Source organism: Paramisgurnus dabryanus, chromosome 5 (genome assembly GCF_030506205.2).
Source record: "Paramisgurnus dabryanus chromosome 5, PD_genome_1.1, whole genome shotgun sequence".
NCBI classification, from domain to species: Eukaryota; Metazoa; Chordata; class Actinopteri; order Cypriniformes; family Cobitidae; genus Paramisgurnus; species Paramisgurnus dabryanus.
This window is the reverse complement of record NC_133341.1, coordinates 22,569,390-22,590,636: the sequence shown is the minus strand read 5'-3', so window position 1 is coordinate 22,590,636 and position 21,247 is coordinate 22,569,390. Positions and strand designations below refer to the sequence as shown.

Here is a 21,247-nt window from a genome sequence, read left to right as displayed (position 1 = left end):
ACCACTGTCTGAGTTACAGTCACAAACGTAGGCCTGTGAGTGAGCTCTCCATTCATAGTCTACAAGGGAGCTTCAAAATTTCTTAAAATAATTTATCATTTAAAATAAGACAATTAAAACACTTTCTAAACATTTGGCTCACTTAGCAGAAGTCAGTGTGTGAAAATGTTTTTTCATTAACATTATGCCAGTAACATTTGAAAAAAATAGTATTATACAATGAATAAGAACAAACAATCTGTTTAAAAAAATTACATACATAGACAAAAAATAATACATTAGTATTTTTGAGTCAAGTAGCGGGTAGGAAAGTTTATCTAAAGATTATATCTCAATTTACAGGTAATTCAAAACCTTATTTAAAACCTGGTATGTTTTAACTGCATTTTTGTTTTGCTTTAATTTACATGGGGATTCAGCTAAACTTTTTAATTTGTAGCAAAATGCAATAAAATTAGGTTTTGAGGCTGTAACTTTACACTTATGATTATGAATATGACCTTTTCCCAGCAGGATTTTAATACCATTGTTTAACCAGTGTTACCAGAACCAGTGTCACATGACAAAACAGGACCATTTTTTCAGTGATGTCAATAAGGTTATTAAAGGATGTAAAGATCAACCTTGAAATTTCATTCCAAAATGTTATTGTAAAAGGACATTTAAAAAAACTAATGAATCACCGAATTCTTTTCAGAACCACAAAAAGAGCATTATGGGTGAATATCCATACATTTTGATAAAAAATAACTTGCAGGGGTAAAAAATTATAGATATTAAGGTGGATTTCTTTGACTTTGTGAAACTTATTGTGAATAGACCATATGTTAGATAAAGCTAAAGAAGCATATAGGCTATCCGTTTCCATGAAGGTGAAAATGTTAATCCACTAAGCTTCAAATCAGCAGGTGGCGCTCGTGCGACACGGAAACTGATTTATTTCATACAGGAAGAGGAGGAATAGTACAGGATCGGTTGGCAATAAACAGCACGGAAGCTTCACTTTGGTACAGAATTAGTCAAAATCGTGAAACTACACAATTAGTTCAAGGCTCCCTGTGTTTGGGCAAAGTATTTATTTTGTTTATGGTAACAGCGATTAAATTCCGTGACGTCACATTTTGGGCAGCTCCAATTCTGAATGGACTGTACGGACTGTAGTGTTGAAAAACTTGAATCACAACACTGCTCAGCAAACGTGGTAAAACTTATTTAAAAAGGAATTCAGTCAATTTTTAGGTGTTATTTACAGTTTTTGTGAAATTATTTTTTGCATGTACAAAGTACATTCTTTAACTTGCATTGTATTACTCTTAACACTTGAGCTTTAAGGTTAAGTATTTACTGTATTGACTGTTACGCAGTAAAATTGTTGTTATATTGCATATTTCGGTAAAGTGTGTATATGATTATAATATGTTTATTTCTATGAGAATAAGATTGTATGAATTGTGCAATGACCACACAAAGGTGTGGCCAAAGTAGGCCATTTTTGCTTTATATAGTTCATAAATGATTTGTCTTTTTATCTCAGTATCATCTGGAATAAAATATGCCCTTGTTTCGGCAAATCGAGCCCACGCTGGACAGAGAACGGCAGAGGAATAAAAAGCGTAGAAATGAATGGACTCAGGATGGGGACAATGACAACCCTTCCACTCTTGTTGGACTTTGTCTCCAAAGCCTAGCTGAGAACATGAAGGAGATGTGGGTGAAAGATTATGCCCAAAAATACATGGATCAATATTTCTTCAGACATGTCATGGGTCCCTTCAGTTTACTACGTGAGTTTTTGCAACACTAGTGCAGGTGTAAATATGTTTGAGTGTTTGCAATGAAAGAAATGGTCCAATAGATCAGTGGTTTTCAAACTGGGGGCCGGGGCCCCCAGGGGGGCCGCGAGATGGTGCCCCAGTTTTATGACATTTTATGAAATACATTAATTTATCATGAATTCTGTGCAATTAAACCTAAAAAAATAAGGCTCCTAACCAAAAGCACTACTTTTTTGTATAATTTAATGTTTTTTTATTAAAATGTTGACTTTTAGAACAGTTTTTTGTCACAAATTTTCTTTGGGGGGCCGCGAAGGAATGCACCGTACACAAGGGGGGCCGCACGCTGAAAAAGTTTGGGAACCACTGCAATAAATGATACTCAGATCGAAAACTACACTTATATTCGATGTGAATGTTTCTCTTTCAGCGGCTGAGTTGCTGGAGGAACTGTTGTGTATCTTGTCCTCGAGGAATCTGTTGACACGTGCCGCCCTCCATCTCCTCCTCCTCCCTCAGCTGACCTGTCTTTCTCTCGCATCGGCATGCAGCCTTGTCAATGCCAACCTTTGCTCTCTTATCCAGATACGATGCCAGGTTTAACACTGACAACTCTATAACTTTAGTACTTTTTAAGCACCTTGCACAAATAAAAAATCTAAAAAGAAATTGATTTTAACCATTAATTTCACATTTTATGACCTTGGGTCTACTCTGTAAATAATATTAAAGATATCAAGGTTATATTGTCACAAAATGTTCTTTACATTATGTAGGATGCTTTTATGTAGAGAACAGTAAATTATTACAGTTTATAAAATAGTATATATAAATTTTAGATTTTACCTGTGATAGCAAAGCACCTTTTTAGCAACCATCTACTGGGAAAACACTGTAATGTACTCATTATATACTCCACTTTTTCATAAATGCCATTCAAAAATGCACACAGCTGTTAATTACCACTTTGTTGACTGACTTGCCTCTGTTCTACACAGAATCTTCAGTCTCTGGATCTTAGTGGTGCACAAAATGTATCATCCTCAATGCTTTGTGAGCTGCTGGGTGGCCTACACCGTCTCACCTCCCTCTCCCTGGCTGGAACCCTTTGTGATCAGAAAGTAATATCTGTGGTTGCCCGTCAGTTCCCAAAGCTAAAACATCTGGATGTGTCACGATGCCTGCATCTCCCCCCTGCAGGCCTGCTTTCTCTGGGCTGCCGAGAAGAGCCAAACAAGATGCCCGAAAAGATTTTAAGCAGTCTGCTTGCTTTGGATATCCGTTTGGCAGACAGTGAGAGCGATGCAGTGGCTGCTGTTGCATTCCTCTTGCTTGGTTTACCCAAACTTCAGAGGTTGGCAATAGAGGGATTGGGACAGGCTTGTGTTCTCATACAAAACAAGAACTTTGAGGTGACAGAGGAGTTCACTAGTCGAGAAGGGGTGCTGAGCCTTAAAGACTTATGGTTTGAGAGGATACGGGAAGATTGTTTGAAAAACAGCAGCTTACAGCGCACAGATGGAGCGGGGAGTTTAACTTTAGAAGAAAAAATTGATGAATGGTTGTCATTAGAGGAAAGTCAGAGCGATGAAGTAAGACAGAAAGACCGTGATGATGGTGAGCTAAATAGATGTATAGGAATTTCAGAAGAAGGTTATGTAAAGGATGGACGTAGATGCAGAAATTATAATGGAAGAGAAACTATGACAACATGTCTTAGGGATGTACAAGGTGTGACTCTCGATACCTTGGATGCAGTAGGAAAAATCTGCCCTGATCTGTGTGCCCTGTCATTGGACTGTCTCCAGCATAATGCTGAAAATGAAGATAATGCAGACAGCTTCCAACAAGCAACGGTTTTAGCCAGAGGTCTTGGTAGGTTTTCTGGCCAGCTACGTTGTCTTTCTCTTCAGTTTGGTGGACTATTGTCTGATCTAGTCCCAGCCCTTCAAGCTGCAGGCTCGCACCTGCTCTCACTCACCCTGGAAGGGATCAAAGCTGATGGACACGCTCCTTTACTGGAGCTCATTCGTGCCTGTCCAAGACTCACCTCTCTCACTATTCATTTAGACCCACCCAGCACTAACTTGGAGGAAGATGATGGTAATGTGGAGGAAGAGGAGGAAGTTGCAGAAGAAGACATTTTTCCTACTCTTCCATGTATTCCACACCTCCGCTCTTTGACACTAAAGTAAGTTAAATGTAAAATATTGATACTGTGTCTCTATTCTGCTGATTTAATAACTTCTTTTCTCCCAACAGTTTTTCCATGGATGAGCAACAGATGAAGCCTCCACTATGTTGGAGGTCTCTGAAGGGAGTGCTGTGGGCACTGATCAGAGGTGCTTCACTTCTTCAGAAGCTCTCACTTATTGCTGTTCCCTGTCGATTGGACCCTGTATTCAAACTTGTACTGAACCATCCGGCCAAACCTGTTGGTGCATTAGACAGCCCCCCACTGCAATGCCTTAAATCCGTTAGCCTGAACCGGTCAGATATTACCATGGACACAGTAGTTCATATTGTAAATACCTGTATGCGCATGACTACATTAGATTTAAGTGGCTGCTGGGCAATGACTCTAGCCAATATCACAAAGTTACAAAGAAAGGCCAAAAGGAGGCGCCATACACTGCAAATTACATGGACATGAGGTGGGATAGACAAAGCATGCTGAGACTGAAATGGAGTTGCACTGACACCACAGTCTACCTAATTTAAAAGGAGCACTTTGAGTTATATTTCTGTTTGTTTTGTGCCTTTTACGTGTGACAAAGAATTTTTTTTTACATGGCCTTACCAAAGAAGCATGATTTCCATGTAATTTATGCACTTAGAGCTAATTTATATTACAAATGCATTTAGTTTAATTATATGCATATTTTATGCACAGTAAAATATGTTTATATAGCACCTTTCTGGGCTGATGTCACAAAATTGCTTATTATTGCCATTACTGTTCAAAATCATATTTTCATGCATTCATAAAAACATAATTTTTAAAATGTATGATCATAGTTTGCATCACCCTTTTTAAATTATCTAATGCTAAGCATCGTCACAGCCATTTGCTGTTTTTTAATATTGCCACCTTGAATGTCACTTGAAAATAAATAACTTGTGTAAAACTCTTGTACTCCATACAAATCATGTTTGCATTAATTTATTCAGTGTTCAGTACTTATATAATAAAATATTTGAAAAAGAGTCTGAAATGTACACACGTCTCTGTGCACTGCAAATCGTTCTCGCAGAGCCCGCATCGATCTGCGCAGCGCTGCATGAAGTCTTTTTTATTCAAGAATTGCACAGTTTACAGAAACTTTCATCTTCATTATAAAAACAACATATTGTGCATTTTTCAACATTGCAGGTGCTTTAACATAAACAAAACACTAACATCATCACATTTTGCCAATGGAAGTACAGATTTATAAAAAGATATCAAATTGTTAACAGACATTCACAGTTTTTATTGCCTTTTGATTAAGAGAATACGTAATCGTGTTGACATATTGCTTGACCTCAATCATGTTAAAAGCAATAAAAGACGTTTTGGATTACGCAAACTTACATTAATGAATGTAACATTTTGCCAAGAAAATAATGAGATTGATAATGAAAGTTTCATTAGGCCTAGTTTTAGATCTGTTGAGGTCATAAAGTCCAAAAAAAAAACATCCTACGCTGCATAAAGTCGAACACGCTTTGTATCTTTAAGCGTACGTCACATACGTAATTAATATTCATGAGTAAAACGTCTGACGTAGCAGGATTTGTAAATCTGCTGGCGGGAGGCAGACGACTCGTGTTTACAGTCACTCGTTTAATTTTACATAAGTATGTCTCGACTACTTAACTGTATTGTTGCAGTTTGTCCCGACATGGGAATAGGGAAAAATGGAAATCTACCATGGCACCCAATAAGACTGAGGTAAGGGAGTTTTAAGCCTATCGTTTTTTGTTGTTGTTGCTAACTGCTAATGTTCTGTCACTTTGCTTCAGTATGTACAAATATTTAGATGTAAAGTATGTGGCTTCCATTTGCAATAGTATTTCGACTACTTATAAATGAATAAAATTGACAAAGAATGAAAAAAAGAAGGATTTTCGGTAAAATGCATCAGTCAACAACTCTCTATTTAACGATACTAATCTATTGTAGTTTGACCTAGACCTTTGTACCGGAGTCAGTTTAAGTCAGTAATCATATTCAGCGTATTTCAGCCCACGAGTGCATATGTAACTGATGAAACAAAGCATATTACAAACCTTTAATCCGAAGCAAGCCAGCTTGTTCAATAATAGTGACCACCTACCTTGACTTTCAGTAATGTTTCCTGTACCTTTACAGTAATGAATTCAAGCACTTTCAGAGGATGACCATGACCCCTTCAATGGAAGGTAATACCATGTTAATTTGTTTAACCTTCATACCTATGGTGGCTGAGAGATGCAAAACAAAAAACAAATGTAAATCAAAACAACACATTGAAAACACAAAAGCAAAACCAAAACTAAAACTAAAATGCCAAGTTTAAAAACACAACAACAAATCGAGTGACCGAATAACAAGTCAGAAAACACAACAACGACATCTTTTTTTAAACTTGCAATCTTTATTTCTCTAGTAAAGACTACCTTTTAAATGAGAGACAATTAAACCAAGAACAATCAGTAGAAAAGAGCTTATTCTGAGATTTTCCTTTGACATACCATTCTATGGTATGATTTTGTTAATACACTTTTAGTTTATGGTGATCTGTAAGATAAACTTGTTGTTAAACCTCTAACAACAGGATTAACATAAAATAAACAATAAAACCAACACTACTTAAACTAATAATAATCATTTTTGTAAGAGATTTTAAATTGGTCAAAATAAGGAAAATACCCCTGTGGAGTTCATTAAAATCTCATGCCTAATACTGGTTCCATTATGCGCCTCACCAGCAGCTACTGCTGTAGGACTGAGTCAGCGGCCATGGGCAATTCTGTTTGCCCCGCCGCTGCTCTCTGATGGCGGTAATGACGTGTGATGACCCAGGCACCACAGCATAGATAAATCAGTGTCAACAAGGTAAAGTAAAAAAAATAAACAAAAAACTGAGAATGAACATTCAAGGCCAATCCCCTTTTATCTACTACAATGATGGTGATGATTGTCTTAAGAATTGTCCCAAGAAAAGTATTAACTCCAAATACTAAAGCACACAATGCTTTATCGAGAGAGGATGCAATCTGAAAAATGGCAATAGGAACCAAGAACTGGTAGAAACCTTTAAACATGGCGTATGCCACATAGCAAACCCAGATATTATCAGTTGTGCCCATGAGGAGGAGTAGACCGGCCTGGGCTGCAGTTATAAATCCAATCACCAGCTCGGCCCAAAGATTCCATCTTATTTTTACATAGCCTGCTATGAAGGATGCAACTGCACCTAATAATGTAGAGGCAGCTTCAACAGCTCCATTGTAGACATGCTTTTTCTCTATGGCAGGATACACTTTATTCCACAGAATGTGCACATAAAACACAACCAAGTAGTAACCAGTGGAGTTAAACACCCACCACAAACTCCACAGCCTTAAACTAGGTACTTTCACGACATTCCTTAACTCTTTCAGCATCTGAATAAATACAGAAGTCCTCCAGGAAGGAGTGGCTGTCACAATGTCATCCTTCTCACAAGGTTTCATTTTGGTCAGTTCTGACTGGGCTGCATCCTTCCTTTCAGCCTCCAGGCGAGTTCGGTTAAAAAACAGGCTGCGTTTAGGCCATGGCAGACAGAAGGACAGCAGCAATCCAAAAGTAACAAACCCCAGAGATACTGCACTGAGCGTCCTGTATGACACACCACCCACTGACACACACAACTGACCTAACACAGAGCTTGTGAAGACTCCCATGAGCACAGAGGAGCGGGAGTAGCCGGCTGCACGTTGGTATACAGTGGGTGGCACCAGTGAGAAGATGTAAGAAGAGTAAGCCACACGGGCAGCCATGGTGATGCCATAGAAAAACTCCATAAACTGCATTTCCAGCAATGATGTGCCCAAAAGCAGCAAGAGCCAGATGGAAACATGACTCAAGCTCTGAAGAATCAGTACAGGTTTATAGCGCAGGTAATCTGTCAGCAGAAATACTGGCACCAACACTGCCATATAGGAATATGAGAGTACAGGGTTGATTTCATTGGTGACCTGTACTGTAGTGAAGTTCTTCTCTGTACTGAGCAGGTATGGTGTGATAAACGGCTCTCCGGGCTTTAGCTGAACCATGAAGCCATAGAAGCAAAGGTAAACAACGGACCATATCCATGTGCTGGACTTTTGCGTTTGGGCTTCCGGGTCTTCTTTTTTTTCGAGGATGATCGATTCTGGAGCATTATGTTCCACAGTCTGTTCGTTTTTGTCAGTCCTCAGCTCCTTCCCATCCTGACTGCTTTCACTGCATGTACTTTCTTCCACCATGTTCTATAATACGTTTCACTCTATGAACTTGATGGTCTATATACGAGCTAATGATAAAAAAACGTGCAAAACGAACTTTGATCCTCAATTCTAATAGCAAAAGGTTTGACAGTATTACATAGGTCACAGTCTCGTGACAACCTGATGGCTTCTCTAGCCAGTATTTACTAAGAGATCAACAGTGTTGAGAAAACCTTTTTATTATAATAAAGTTAATCTTCAGTATGCAAAAAAAAGTCAACATTCACCTTTGTACATTTGTTATTCAAGTACTGTAAATTATTGAAAAGTACAACCTAACTGGACTTCGTTCTTGTTAAGAGTGTCCGATACCACATTGTCCCTGTGTCTGACGTTGAGTAGCGTGCTAACAGAACGGCAAACCGGAAAAGCTAGCTGTTTGCGCGCATGGAATGTTACTGCTGATTGGACGATACCTCTGTCAATCAAGATAAACAGAGAGTACTACAGTACAGCTGCTGTGCACGTGTAAATCATGGGGTAAATACACTGTGTATTGCCCTTATTGTGGCTTCAAACTTACCCATAATTCTGCCGTTCAGCTGCAAAAATATTTATTTTTTTAAGGACGCGACAGAAAACAATTTACCTCGTGTAAATGGACGTTGCACGCGGAGTTCATGTTAACCATAAATTTTCTGTATTTCGACCAATTTTTTTAGCCGTGACAGAAACATCTGAAAGCCATACATAATGTCATTTTGTAATACACTGCGGGTGATTTATTGTAACTTGTAAAAACCTGTGGCCAGTAGTTGGCAAATGTGCATCATTTATTAATCTCCTTGCTGTGTTGTGGTGAGACATTCAAAGTCTTCCTAATATATTCGACAGATTTATGCGAAAAACAAATGTATATATTAAGATATTTAAGGTCACAAAACTGAATGGTGTGGTGCTCGCGGAGTTAATGCACTGGAGTAGGGGAGAATTAAACGCGTCATACACACAACCCACACAATAACCGTATTTTTAAAAATCTGATTAAAAAGTCTCAGTAAACCGCTGGATGAATGAAATACACTAGGTGCCTAACTTAGTGTAAACAAGATCAGTGCGAAGATGTTTTTAGCACATTATCCTGCGCCCCGGAAGCGCAGAAAGCACAGGATAATTCAAGGACATCATTCTTCTCCTAAGATGCGCATACGCGCTGTTGTGCAACTCGGCATCTGCTCGGCATTAAAGTCTTTCATGCTGTGACAGTTGCGCAATAAGTACTTGGACTATTTATTTGCTCAGTTGTATGTCCACTGTGTGTGTATGTGTTCTAAAATGTATCAAAAAAATAATAGGAACTCGACCGGCTGATACTGAGAATTACCCGAAATAGAATGAGTTTTGAAATGTTGGTGAAGCATGTGTGTGGATGTTGAGGATTTTGATTGACAGATATATTGTACAATCAGCAGTAACAATTCAAATTACGCAATATACCTATCGTTTACGGTTTGTAGATTTGTTGTTGTGTTCATGTTTTTCATGTTCAAAATAAATGTTCCTGAGTGTCAAAAAAAAGATTTGTTGTGTTTTCTAATTCGTTATTTTGTTTTAAGATTTGCATTTGTTTTTTATTTGTTGTTTTGATTTAAGATTTATTGTTTGGGTTTGCACTTCTCCGCCACGGTACATATACATACCTCTTCATTTACATATCGAGACATGTTACTCTGGTGTTATAAACTTAACTAAAACATTGTATTGTTCACTTCCATTTTAATTGTATTTGTGTGTATCACATGACAGGGAAAAAGAATGCAGTCATAATGGGCAGAAAGACGTGGTTCTCTATTCCAGCATCAAACAGACCCCTAAAGAACAGAATCAACATAGTGCTCAGCAGAGAACTAAAGTAACCTTTAAAAAGTTTTTGCTTTTTTTTAGTTAAGTTAGTTTTTGCTAACTAAAAGTTGAAACATGTCTATTTTCTATCACCTGCTCGCAGAACAGCCCCAGAGGGAGCTCACTATCTTGCTTCAGACTTTACTTCGGCCCTCAGTCTATTGGACAGCCCTGAGCTCGAAAAACAAGTGGACCAGGTTTGGATAATTGGAGGCAGTGCTTTGTACAAGGTTGGTGAAAGTTCTTTCATGTCTGTTAAGAGAAACAGAAAAATAAAAGAGAAATATATAAATGCACTGAATTTGCAGAAATCTCATCTATTATTAGCTCTCTCTACTGAATTTGCATAATAATTTGACTTAAAGAATATAACATGAACAAACATGAAACAAATGATTGGGGAAAAGATTCATCAGCAGCCATTCACAGATTATGTCTTGCATGTTGTTGTTGTAGTGTTGATGTTATGATGCATTGGTCCATCACTGATATCTTCATGTACTTCAGTCATCTGTTTTCATCTAGGTCTTAAAAGTTAAGTCTGCCTGTAGTTTGTCATGTTATAGGATATTGAGGGTAAAATTGCCTGTTTCACATGTCTGTAACATCATACACTCACCTATACAATAGTTATGCCTCAGCGAAAGCATTGCGTTAGTCAGATCAGCCCATCTCTGTATAACCAGTTGTTATGGAAACTGCCTCAAGGTAAACTGTACAAAAGACTCCAAGGATGGTCCTTCAGCCTCGTACATCAATCTTTTGATATCTGGTACAACATAACCTGAGAAAACGTGTGTGTGATGTTGTGTTCTGCAGGAGGTGATGGAGAGCCCGGGTTCCAAGCGTCTTTTTGTAACACGGGTCCTCAAGCAGTTTGATTGTGACACGTTTTTGCCAGATATCAACATGGACAAGTACAAGCTTTTGCCTGAGTGAGTGCATATACAGTGTTTTGTCCACTTCAGAAAGCTATAGTTGCATATAGCGTTGTCACAATACCAACATTTCACAATCCGCTTGTTAAGTCTGACGTCATGTACCGCTACTGGGTACAACCAATCTCAAATGCTTTAAGGAAATAACAAAACAACACACTGATGACCAGACATGGTCTCATGGACTGCAGTTTACACTGTGAGTTTATAAAATTTTCACCTAAATGTGTGATATGAATTAGTGCTCCTAAACGGCTGTTTAAAAATTATCCTTTATTGAAATGTTTCGAAGCTTGGATCCGGAAACAGTATTCCTTACGTCATGACTTAACAAGCGGATACTCAATATCAGTTGATACCACAACAAAATGTAATATTACTGCTTAAGTACTTTAAATATCTTAATAAATAGTTTATTTAAAAAAAAACACGAATGAAATCAATGACATGATGATAATAATAATAATTATTAAAGGGATAGTTCACACAAAAATGAAAATTCTGTCATCATTTACTCACTCTCATTTTGTTACAAACCTGTATAAATTTCCTTGTTTTGATGAACACGAAGGAAGACATTTTGAGAAATGCTTGTTACCATAGCACTCGTGGGCCCTATTTACTTCCATAGTATTCTTTTTTTCCTACTATGGAAGTGAATGGGGTCCAAGAACAGTTTGCTTACAAACATTTCTCAAAATATCTTCCTTTTTGTTCATCAGAACAAAAAAAAATGTATACAGGTTTGTAACAACATGAGGGTGAGTAAATGATGACTTTTGGGTGAACAATGCCCTTTAAAGGGATCGTTCACCCCAGAATGAAAATTAGCATGTATACTACTCACCCTGGAGTCATCCTAGGTGTATTTAAACTTATATTGAGTAATATACTGGATTTCTTAGCTACTTGGGGTGAACCATTCCTTTAAGTTAACTTCACTTTTTTAGAAACAGGGCAAGACAAAAAACAAAAGCAGTGAGGGCAGGGCTCAACATAAAGGACTGCCCAGTGGCCCGAGGCAAGTGTGAGAGACATTCGGGCCAGTAAAAAGTATTGTCACTTGCCCGATCGGGCCAGTGCCTCACGCTCAGTCACTAAAATATATTTTCATCAATGTATATTATTTAAGATCTTGGAAGAAATTTACTTAGGTAAAACATGGCAAAAGAAATGCCGTCAGTTTGCAGGTAAAGCAGAAAAGTTGGGAACCCTTATTTTTTTGGAACATGTCTGTTGTATATGTATACAAATATATTTGACTTTTATATAAAAAAATTTAAATATGTGACACAGACATTTTTTTATTAGGGGCCAGTGAAAAGTTTGGCAGGGCAAGTGAAAACCTGAACCACGGCCAGTATAAAATATTCTTTGCGTTGAGCCCTGGAGGGTTTCTGTTAAGCATTCTGTTTAAGAAGTGAACTGGTAAACCAACTTTGTACAAAAGTATTGTTTTGACCTCTCCAGTTGTATACAAACTGGTTGTACAGATTTTAAATGACATAAATTAATAAGTGATGACTAAATCGTTTATTTTGTTATGGGGTAACCCAGTCCTTTAAGTTCTGATACTGGAATATATTTAGATATACTGTGGAATAAACGTATGTTAAATAATCAGTATAAGATGGAAGTAAAGTGCTTTAAAAACCACCAAGGGTGAAACTCTGTACTGTTTTGCAGCAGTTTCATTTAAAAGGCACAACCTTTTTTTACATTTGTTTAGGAATATTCTGATTTTGTCCTTGAACGAAACAAGCATTAATGGATTTATTGGCACTGGAACAGACGTGTTCTGTATTGCACATCCAGTGAGAAATGTGAAGAGAGTTCAATGAGGAAATAACCCTCTTGTTATGTAAAAGTGGCATCTAGCATCAAAGGTGGACTGCACCAAATGTCACATCTCTCAGGCACACAGTAAGCGTTTAAAGGGTAGTTAATGCACACATAATGGTAACAGGTTTCATCGCTGCTACTTCATCTAACAAAAGACAGACAGAATGTTTGTTGATTTGATCTTTTGTGTTATTTGTATTCTGACCTTTTGGTATTATTCTGCTCAGGTCTACCATTTGATAGGGGTTAAAATGCCACAGTCAAAATTAGGGCTATGTGACATGGTCTTTATCTGAAAAATTTTTCATCAGTCAAAAATAGCAGATGATTTATTGTATTTTCTGGCTTCTCTTTCCCGTCAGATTCCCGGCTGTTCCCACAGGCTTGCAAGAGGAAAATGGCGTTCAGTACAAGTTTGAAGTGTATGACAGTGTTGACAACTGAAAAGAAAACTTTTAAATGATGTTAAGGTTGGAGAAAGGTGATCTACTGTAGCAGGTAGTTTTTGCTCTGACACTTTGCTTGTTGATGCTTTAAAGGAAAACACCACCGTTTTTCAATATTTTATTGTGTTCTTACCTCAGCTTAGATGAATTAATACATACCCATCTTTTTTAAATGCGTGCACTTAATCTTTGTACAGTGCGTCGTGAATGTGTTAGCATTTAGCCTAGCCCCATTCATTCCTTAGGATCCAAAAAGAGATGAATTTAGAAGCCATCAAACACTTCATGTTTTCCCTATTTTAAGATTGTGACATGAGTAGCTACACAAGTAAGAATGGTGGCATAAAATAAAACATGGTGTTTTTTAGCGGATAAAAAATGAGAACTATATTGTATGTCCGCCTAAGAGCACTTAGTTTGCAACACTTAGACCTTGGGCGCAGTAACATCATCACTCCTGACTACTCTAGTTCTCCTTTTTATCCGCTTTAAAAATTGCCACGTTTTATTTTGTGCCACCATATTTATTTGTGTTACTACTCATGTAACAGTATTTAAATAGGGAAAACATGGAAGTGTTTGGAGGCTTCTAAATTCATCCCTGTTTGGATCCTAAGCAATGAATGGGCCTAGGCTAAATGGCTGAATAACACATTTACGACGTGCTGTACAAAGATTAAGTGCACGCACTGAAAAAGATAGGTATGTATTAATTTGTCTAAGTTGAGGTAAGAACATAGTAAAATATTGAAAAACGGTGGTGTTTTCCTTTAATGGAAGACATGAGTTTAAACCTGGCTTTTGTAATTACCTCATCACATTCCCCCCTTCCTTAAAATTTCCTACTGTCTTCCACTTTCTTATAATTAAAAGTGGCAAAAACTCAAACTTCAAAATCAGTGTGATATTTTTATTTCATTGTCAGAATTATTTTGTTTCTAAATAACAAAAAGGATTAGACAAAAAAAAACAGGATTAGAGGAAAGGAGAGAGATGTGAAAGATAGGAAAATTTGAGTCTGAGTACCCAGCGCAAGCCGGACACAAACCTGTGTCTCCCATAAGCACAACACCTCAATGTGTCAGAACATGGCTGCTTACCGCTAGGCCCAGATGTTATTAATCAAGTTTATACCAGTTATTATACCTTGGTTATTGTTTCAAATATTCACAAATCTCTTTTTTATCCCAATAAATTGTCTTTCCCACATCTGCCATCCTCTTAATTATTCTCCATCTCTTCAGCTGAAAAAAGACAACCAGCTCATCTCCATATCCAATAGCAACTGAAGTGTCTGCTGTTAAGATCTATCTGCCCTCATGAATATGGACGTGTTTTGTCTTGGCACTGAGTGTTTCTTAAATAGTTTAGGAAAGATGTCGTGTCATGTATAGTCTCACCCATACAAACATTTTTACGGTGTCTATATAAAAAGCCAACACTGATCAGGTACAGATCAGCATACTACAAATATTTGCCAGCGGTCTGTATAAACATTTTTTTTTTTTTTGAATTTATGCAAAAAAGAACATCAAACAAAAAAAATAAATTCAAGTATACAAATCACACAAAACATAAAACAATATTAAATGTCCTTTGCCTATTCGAAAAGGAGTGAGAAGAAGAAAATAACTTATTTAATCTCACCCCTTCTCCATAACTTAAAGCTTACAGTAAACGACCATCATTCCAAATATTCATGCATCTTGCTTCTTATACCTCAAAACAATATAAAAAAAAAAAGGAAAAGCACATCAATTATATAAACCAAAAAGAAAAAAATATATATATATATATATGAAAAAAAAAATTTATTCACACCCATCTTCATCCCTGTACCTTTTGAAGACCATATCTTACCATAAACCATAAACTTACCTACTATGCACCTTGAATGTAAGCTAAATAGCACTTGGTATTATTTATACGGTACAGGGAGTAGCTAGAGATTAAGTTTTAACACAGTTCTGGTTCAACCTAATTTTAGGTACATTTATGTCAAATAAATATTGTCCACACCTTAACTATAACCTGTACTTCACATTAAAATCAAAGAAATTATGAGAATCCTACCAAAACAATAACCTTAAAATCTATTAATGACCATGTTTTCCATTTTATTCAAGGAAAATCACATTGTGGCTGTTTATAAGACCATTTAAATATTTGTTTTATTTCTAAAGAACTGTGATTTTACGTTAGTATGTCTGTCCACAAGCCTTGCATTAAATGTTACCTTTAGGGGTCGTTTCATTCAGTTCTATTATTGTAACGCAGCCTTATCTATAGTGACTGCATCACTCAAGCCAATCAATAAACTCACACTGCACATCCCTCAGGAGCCTCAAAGGCGAGACGGTTGTGTCATACTGATGTAAGTGCACCGTATGAGCCGTCGGCCCATGAGCACGTTGACATCAGAGATTCACGCACAATCTAAACGTATGCGCTCAATAAATCTTTCGCAATTTGAGAATAATGGACAGGCTGCTTACTGACGCTATGTGCCGAGACTGGCGTCACTTTGCTCTATTAAGCTTGACTGTCCCCCTAATGCACAGGGACTTGTGTTGAGAGCGCTTACCAGACCTGGGAGCAGATGCACCTGTTCTCTCTCTCTCTCTCTTTCATTCACAGTCAGTCAGTGAACATCTCCACACGTCCGTCTCTCACATCAAGCTCCTGTGTTTATATTTTGAAAGAACTCCAGCTTCAGTCTTACTACTGGATTACCTTTTTAAAAAAATGACATACCACAGCAGCAAGCCACTGGGAAGGTAGAGCAGCAACTGGTTTAATAAGCAGGTAAAATTTAATACATTTTACATATTGTAAAAAATGCTTACCTGTTTTTGTAGCTCCAAACTTTATTTTTATTTAGTGTAGTGTAGTTGGAAAACATTTTATACAGTATATATCTGTGAATTTCTGAACAGTAAAACTGACCGTATAAGATGTCATTGTGCAAGCTGCTCAGATATGTGAAATTATGGGTTGTTTTTTTCAGTCATTTAAAGATATGTGATTATCAACTTAACACTAACTAGCATCCAGTCAAAAACAATGAAAAACTTAAGATGACTTCACAAAATAAATTATGTGTAAATAATGTGTAATAAAACTTTAAAAGAAACAAAAAAATTAAAAGAAATAAATAACAAAGACAAGTGTTTTAAATGGTTGCTGTTTGGTATACACTTGTATAAATGTATCTCTTATGAAGCTCATAATTTATTCTCCTAATAATGCATAAAAGCAGAACCATCATGGCAAACCTCGAAAGCGCAGTGAGGAAGCTTTCATCGCCCTCATTAATCAAGACACAAAAACCATTCTTATTCATTTATCATTCAGTGTCACAGAGAGTGGGTTTTCATTTTCCCTGCAGGTGTTTTGAGAGGGAAAAAAACGGGCCATCATTTGTGAGGAAAATTAAGTATTGCGTGATCTGGCATGAATCACAGATGCATACAGGTGCGTGAAGTGGCCTGTTTGGTGCTCCACTTCAGCACTGTTGCTGAAACAATCAGCACCCTTCTCTGTTTTGGGCATCATTTGCACTATGCTTTTTTAATATGAGGCGATTGCAGAGAGAGAGAAAGGGGGGGGGGGTGTCATTAAAAATTCTCTCTGTTCCCAGAGGCGATTGAAGACTAGGGGTTCGCCACACAAAGCTGTGGTTTTAAATGCCAGCCCAGTGAGCTCTAGGAATTAGCAGCTCGAACCGAGATGTCCTGCAGGTACCAGGCAGTGCGCTTGTACTGAAGCAGCAATAAAGATCTTAGCCTGACTACACGATTTGATTTGATTTGACAAGCCAAACTGTCTGAAAAAGTAATTAAATTAAAGAATGAAAAACATGGACTGAGAGAGCTTAAAAAACAGATACTGATAAAAGCTAGTATCAAAGACTTAAAGGGATACTTCACTCAAAAATGAAATTTCTGTTATCATTTACTTACTCTCATGTTGTACCAAACCTGTATAAATTTCTTTGTTTTAATGTACACAAAAGAAGATATTTTGAGGAATGTTTGCAACCAAACCAATCAGAGGCCCCATTGACTTCCATAGTATTCTTTTTTCCTACTGTGGAAGTCAATGGGGCCTCTGATCGATTGGTTACAACATTCCTCAAAATATCTTCCTTCGTGATTACATTTTCAACAGGTTTGTAACAACAACAGAGTAAGTAAATGCCATAATTTTTTTTGGGGGGGGGGGTGAACTATCTCTTTAAAAACAAGTACAGCTATATAATGCATTTCACATGCATGAAGATTTTTTTAAGAAAGTGTGCTGACGCACTTCGTATTTGTTACTTGCAGCCTCCACTTCTGCTGTAAGAACTTCAGCTCATCCGTTTATTTTTGTTTAAGGACACAAAACGATTTGCTCTTACTCATCTTAATGGTGAATTGACGTACATGAATTGAACCGAGACTCTTGCTCTTTCTTTGTTAAAGATCGCACTGCGACTGCGCTGTGAGTTGATGGAACAAGGCCACACTTACAATAGACCGTATAAAGGAATGCAATCATTCAAAGATTGCCTTAACCTGTTGAATTTCAGCCTACTGAATAACACCGCCGTTGCTTTTACAGTATGAACAGACTGGGGGCAACCAAAAACGCTGGGGGATGGATTGTGGCATCACTTAATAAATATGCCGATTGCAAAAATTCATTGGCATGTCAAGAACAGAAATGTTCAGCAAAAAATGAAAATAAATTATTTGTGTTATGTAATGGGGATTGGATAACTAATTCAGGTTCTTTGTCTCTTCTTGTCAAGTACCACCTCCTAGACATGCCACCTCATAACAAACATATTCATATTAATATGTACCTCTGTGAATAGACAGACTAGATTATAACAGGATGCCTTTATAACATATTCTTTAGAGGCGAGAACATTTCAATGTCAAAGAGACTTCAGCTTTGCTTTGATGCGACTGAATTGGATAGAAAACAAAGGCGGACGCTTAAGCGAAAACCTTGAGTTTCTGAACTGTGTTTCCTTACAGAATTCAAAGAAATCTGCAGCATCCGAATGAGCCACTGTGATATTAGCCTCTCGCTCAGACCACAGCATTATGGAGGACTCGACAGAGGTGCGGACGGATGGAAATTCATTGCTTAAAGCCGTTTATCTTTGTCGTCTGAGGTTGACACGCTTGCTTTTGGAAGGGGGAGCTTACATTAATGAAAGCAACGAGAGGGGAGAAACCCCACTGATGGTGGCTTGCAAGAGTCACCATGCTGATGCTCAGAGCGTGCCGAAACACAAGATCATCAGGTGGGATTCTTGTAAGTTCTAGACCGGCTTACGTAATGTGCAGTATTTTTTAACAAATCTTGTGTCTTCTCAACAGGTATCTTCTTGAAAATAGTGCAGACCCTAACATTCAAGACAAGTCTGGAAAGACCGCCCTAATGCATGCCTGCATAGAACGGGCAGGGCAAGAAGTGCTGTCCCTTCTGCTGTCCAGTGGAGCAGACCCTAGTTTGGAGGATCACAATGGGTCTTCTGCTCTGGTCTATGCAGTTAACGCAGGAGACAAGGATGCACTTAGAGTACTCCTGGATGCTTGTAGAGCCAAGGGAAAAGAAGTCATCATTATTACAACAGATAAACTACCATCGGGAAGACAAATGACCAAACAGTACCTGAATGTACCACCTCCTCCGAATCTTGAAGACCGGTTACACTGTAGCCCTGCGTCATGTATGTCCCCCACTGAAATTAAATTCTGTACCCCTCATGTTTCTCCCCACACCAACAAACAGGCTGAAAGCCCCCCTTTGACAAAAAGGGAGAACCAAAGCCTGGGCTCCGTTTCAACGGTTGGCATATCCAAGCCAGGATCACCAATTCAAGATTCAAGCCCAGCCAGTGTGGCGAAGCTGTTGCATCTACAAAGGCTCCATTCAGAGCCCTGGTTGAAGATCCCTCCATCTGTGCTGTTACAGCAAAGCAAGTCCTCATCCTTTACAGAGGAGCTGCTAGATATCACAGCTGAAGAGGAACTCTCCTTTGCGTACAACGGTTGTCCACCGCCGCTGCGAGCAACGGTAGCTCGGCATCAGAGCATCGATGCGAAAGACTCCGCTGGTCTGCTTAGAGCTTTAGAGAAAGCAGCTGAGAGCGAACGAGAACTAACAAAAGACCAGAAATGGCTAAGTAGGAAAATGTCTTATGATGGTGAATTACTACCACACTCCTCACATCACAACCTCAAACAGGCGTCAGTTTCAGACACCACCCCTTTGGACAGACACTCCGATTGTCTCCCCAATTTGGCAGTTTCGAGTTTGCGAAATGTGTTTCGTCGCCGCAACATCGGAATGGACCACTACAGTTCCGACTCTCAGTTGCCGCAATTCGGGAGCCAACCCTCTGAAGACCTCGGGAAGTCCGGAGGAGGAACCGGGGGAACAGAGAAACGCAAGCTTGTCACCAGCCGTTCCTCCACTCTGTCTGGATCCAGAGAGTCTCTGGAGAGTCTGGTCCAGAGGAGAAACCCTGCCATGTTGGAACGGAGAGGATCTGGAGCCCTACTCCTGGACCATATCTCACAAACCCGACCTGGTTATCTGCCACCTCTCAATCCACATGCTCCCATACCAGATATCAAAGCTAATACCAATACTGGCTCCAACAGTGGAAGTAAGGCTGTGGCTGGAACCACACCCGTTGTTCCAGGATCTAGACATTTTGTGCCCTGTGCCCCAAGCCATCCCAGAGATCACAAGAACAAGAAGACTCTTCTTAGACGACACTCCATGCAAACTGAGCAAATTAAGCAGCTGGTTAATTTTGAAGAGATCTTTGGTCAGTAAACACACATATGGCATAAATGTAAACTTTGAATGCACTGTAATTCACTTTGGATTAAAGCGTCTACCAAAAAAATATAAGGAAAATTTCCTAAATTTGATCATACAATTATTCCGCAAAAGCACGCATGTGTGATTCATAAAACGAATGAACGCATAGAAAGTGTGCATATATGCCTTACTTTCAGACGCAAAATCTATAAATCGCAAATGAGCTTGAAATTGTGCGCATCTAAACAATTGCAGATTTCCATGCCTAATTAATGTCATTGACATATGAAAGAGCACCTCTCAATGTTTAAATCCTTTTCGAGCAGCAAGAATAGCTTATATTTCCAAAAACCTGCAGCAATCGGACAAGCAAAAGTGCGTACGTCTGCTCAGACCCTGACGTTGCGCTAAGCACTTTATAACACGTCAAAGAGTTTTTATAAATATGGACTTTACGATCAAATCTGCTTTATAAATGAGGTCCGTGGTTTGTTTTGTGAATCAAATATCTGAACAGGATACATTTTAGATTTAAATATGAATAATAACATTTTAACCACTTCTGTAAATTCACTTTTCAAACAGGCCAATGGGATTTTATGGTAAATTTCTCTGTTACAAAATTGATTGCACTTTACTGCTGTTTCTTGTGCTGTCTATTGTAAATGTCTGTATTGTCTTTATATTTACAAAATAGAATATTGTGACTTGTTGTCTGACTGTAAATAAACAATGCCACAGAAAACAATACTTTTATTTTTTGGCGTGTGTATGTTTATACACTCAATAGTTTATTTTTATGAGGAGTTCCTAAAGAGTTAGGATGCAGAACCCTCTAAGTGCATCTGAAAAGCATTTCTTTATCAGGCTCTTATGTTTAGGTTCAGTATTTTCATTTTAATGGCAATGACAAGGTTATTCAGTAATCGTAATGCCTTATTTTCACATATGTCATTTTAGTCATTTCATTGATTTTTAACAAATTTGACTGTCATTCGCTGCAAAACCCTTTGAGGCAGTTTCCCAGACAGGGATTAGCTTAAGACAGGACTAGGCCTTAGTTTAATTAGGAAATATA

At 38.1% G+C, this 21,247-nt stretch overlaps 4 protein-coding genes across 7 annotated transcripts; 3 read left to right on the top strand and 1 right to left on the bottom strand.

Annotated features, from left to right (window-relative positions):
* Positions 1-925: 925 nt before the first annotated feature.
* Positions 926-4,983, top strand: LOC135732371 (uncharacterized). 2 transcript variants are annotated; one of them, XM_065250358.1, is made up of 5 exons: positions 926-1,007; positions 1,535-1,784; positions 2,206-2,372; positions 2,774-3,966; positions 4,038-4,983. In XM_065250358.1, the coding sequence occupies exons 2-5, from the start codon at positions 1,553-1,555 to the stop codon at positions 4,426-4,428; spliced, it is 1,983 nt and encodes a 660-aa protein (XP_065106430.1). In that variant the 5' UTR covers positions 926-1,007; positions 1,535-1,552; the 3' UTR covers positions 4,429-4,983. The 2 variants fall into 2 exon arrangements, with proteins under 2 accessions (XP_065106430.1, XP_065106429.1); XM_065250357.1 differs by having other exon boundaries at positions 945-1,201.
* A 77-nt stretch (positions 4,984-5,060) lies between these two features.
* On the top strand, positions 5,061-13,510 carry dhfr (dihydrofolate reductase). Of its 3 annotated transcripts, XM_065250352.2 has the most exons (6): positions 5,061-5,709; positions 6,130-6,179; positions 10,017-10,122; positions 10,216-10,342; positions 10,932-11,047; positions 13,255-13,508. In XM_065250352.2, exons 1-6 carry the CDS (start codon positions 5,618-5,620, stop codon positions 13,334-13,336), a joined length of 573 nt encoding a protein of 190 aa, XP_065106424.1. In that variant the 5' UTR covers positions 5,061-5,617; the 3' UTR covers positions 13,337-13,508. The 3 variants fall into 3 exon arrangements, with proteins under 3 accessions (XP_065106424.1, XP_065106425.1, XP_065106427.1); XM_065250353.2 differs by lacking the exons at positions 5,061-5,709; positions 6,130-6,179 and adding an exon at positions 9,399-9,487 and having other exon boundaries at positions 13,255-13,510; XM_065250355.2 differs by lacking the exons at positions 5,061-5,709; positions 6,130-6,179 and adding an exon at positions 9,583-9,618 and having other exon boundaries at positions 13,255-13,510.
* On the bottom strand, positions 6,373-8,644 carry slc19a1 (solute carrier family 19 member 1). Its single transcript, XM_065250351.2, has one exon. It carries the CDS (start codon positions 8,247-8,249, stop codon positions 6,732-6,734), a length of 1,518 nt encoding a protein of 505 aa, XP_065106423.1. The 5' UTR covers positions 8,250-8,644; the 3' UTR covers positions 6,373-6,731.
* A 2,389-nt stretch (positions 13,511-15,899) lies between the features above and the next one.
* Positions 15,900-20,813, top strand: ankrd34bb (ankyrin repeat domain 34Bb). The gene is made up of 3 exons (XM_065250012.1): positions 15,900-16,143; positions 18,366-18,637; positions 18,714-20,813. The coding sequence occupies exons 2-3, from the start codon at positions 18,435-18,437 to the stop codon at positions 20,179-20,181; spliced, it is 1,671 nt and encodes a 556-aa protein (XP_065106084.1). The 5' UTR covers positions 15,900-16,143; positions 18,366-18,434; the 3' UTR covers positions 20,182-20,813.
* Positions 20,814-21,247: the final 434 nt, after the last annotated feature.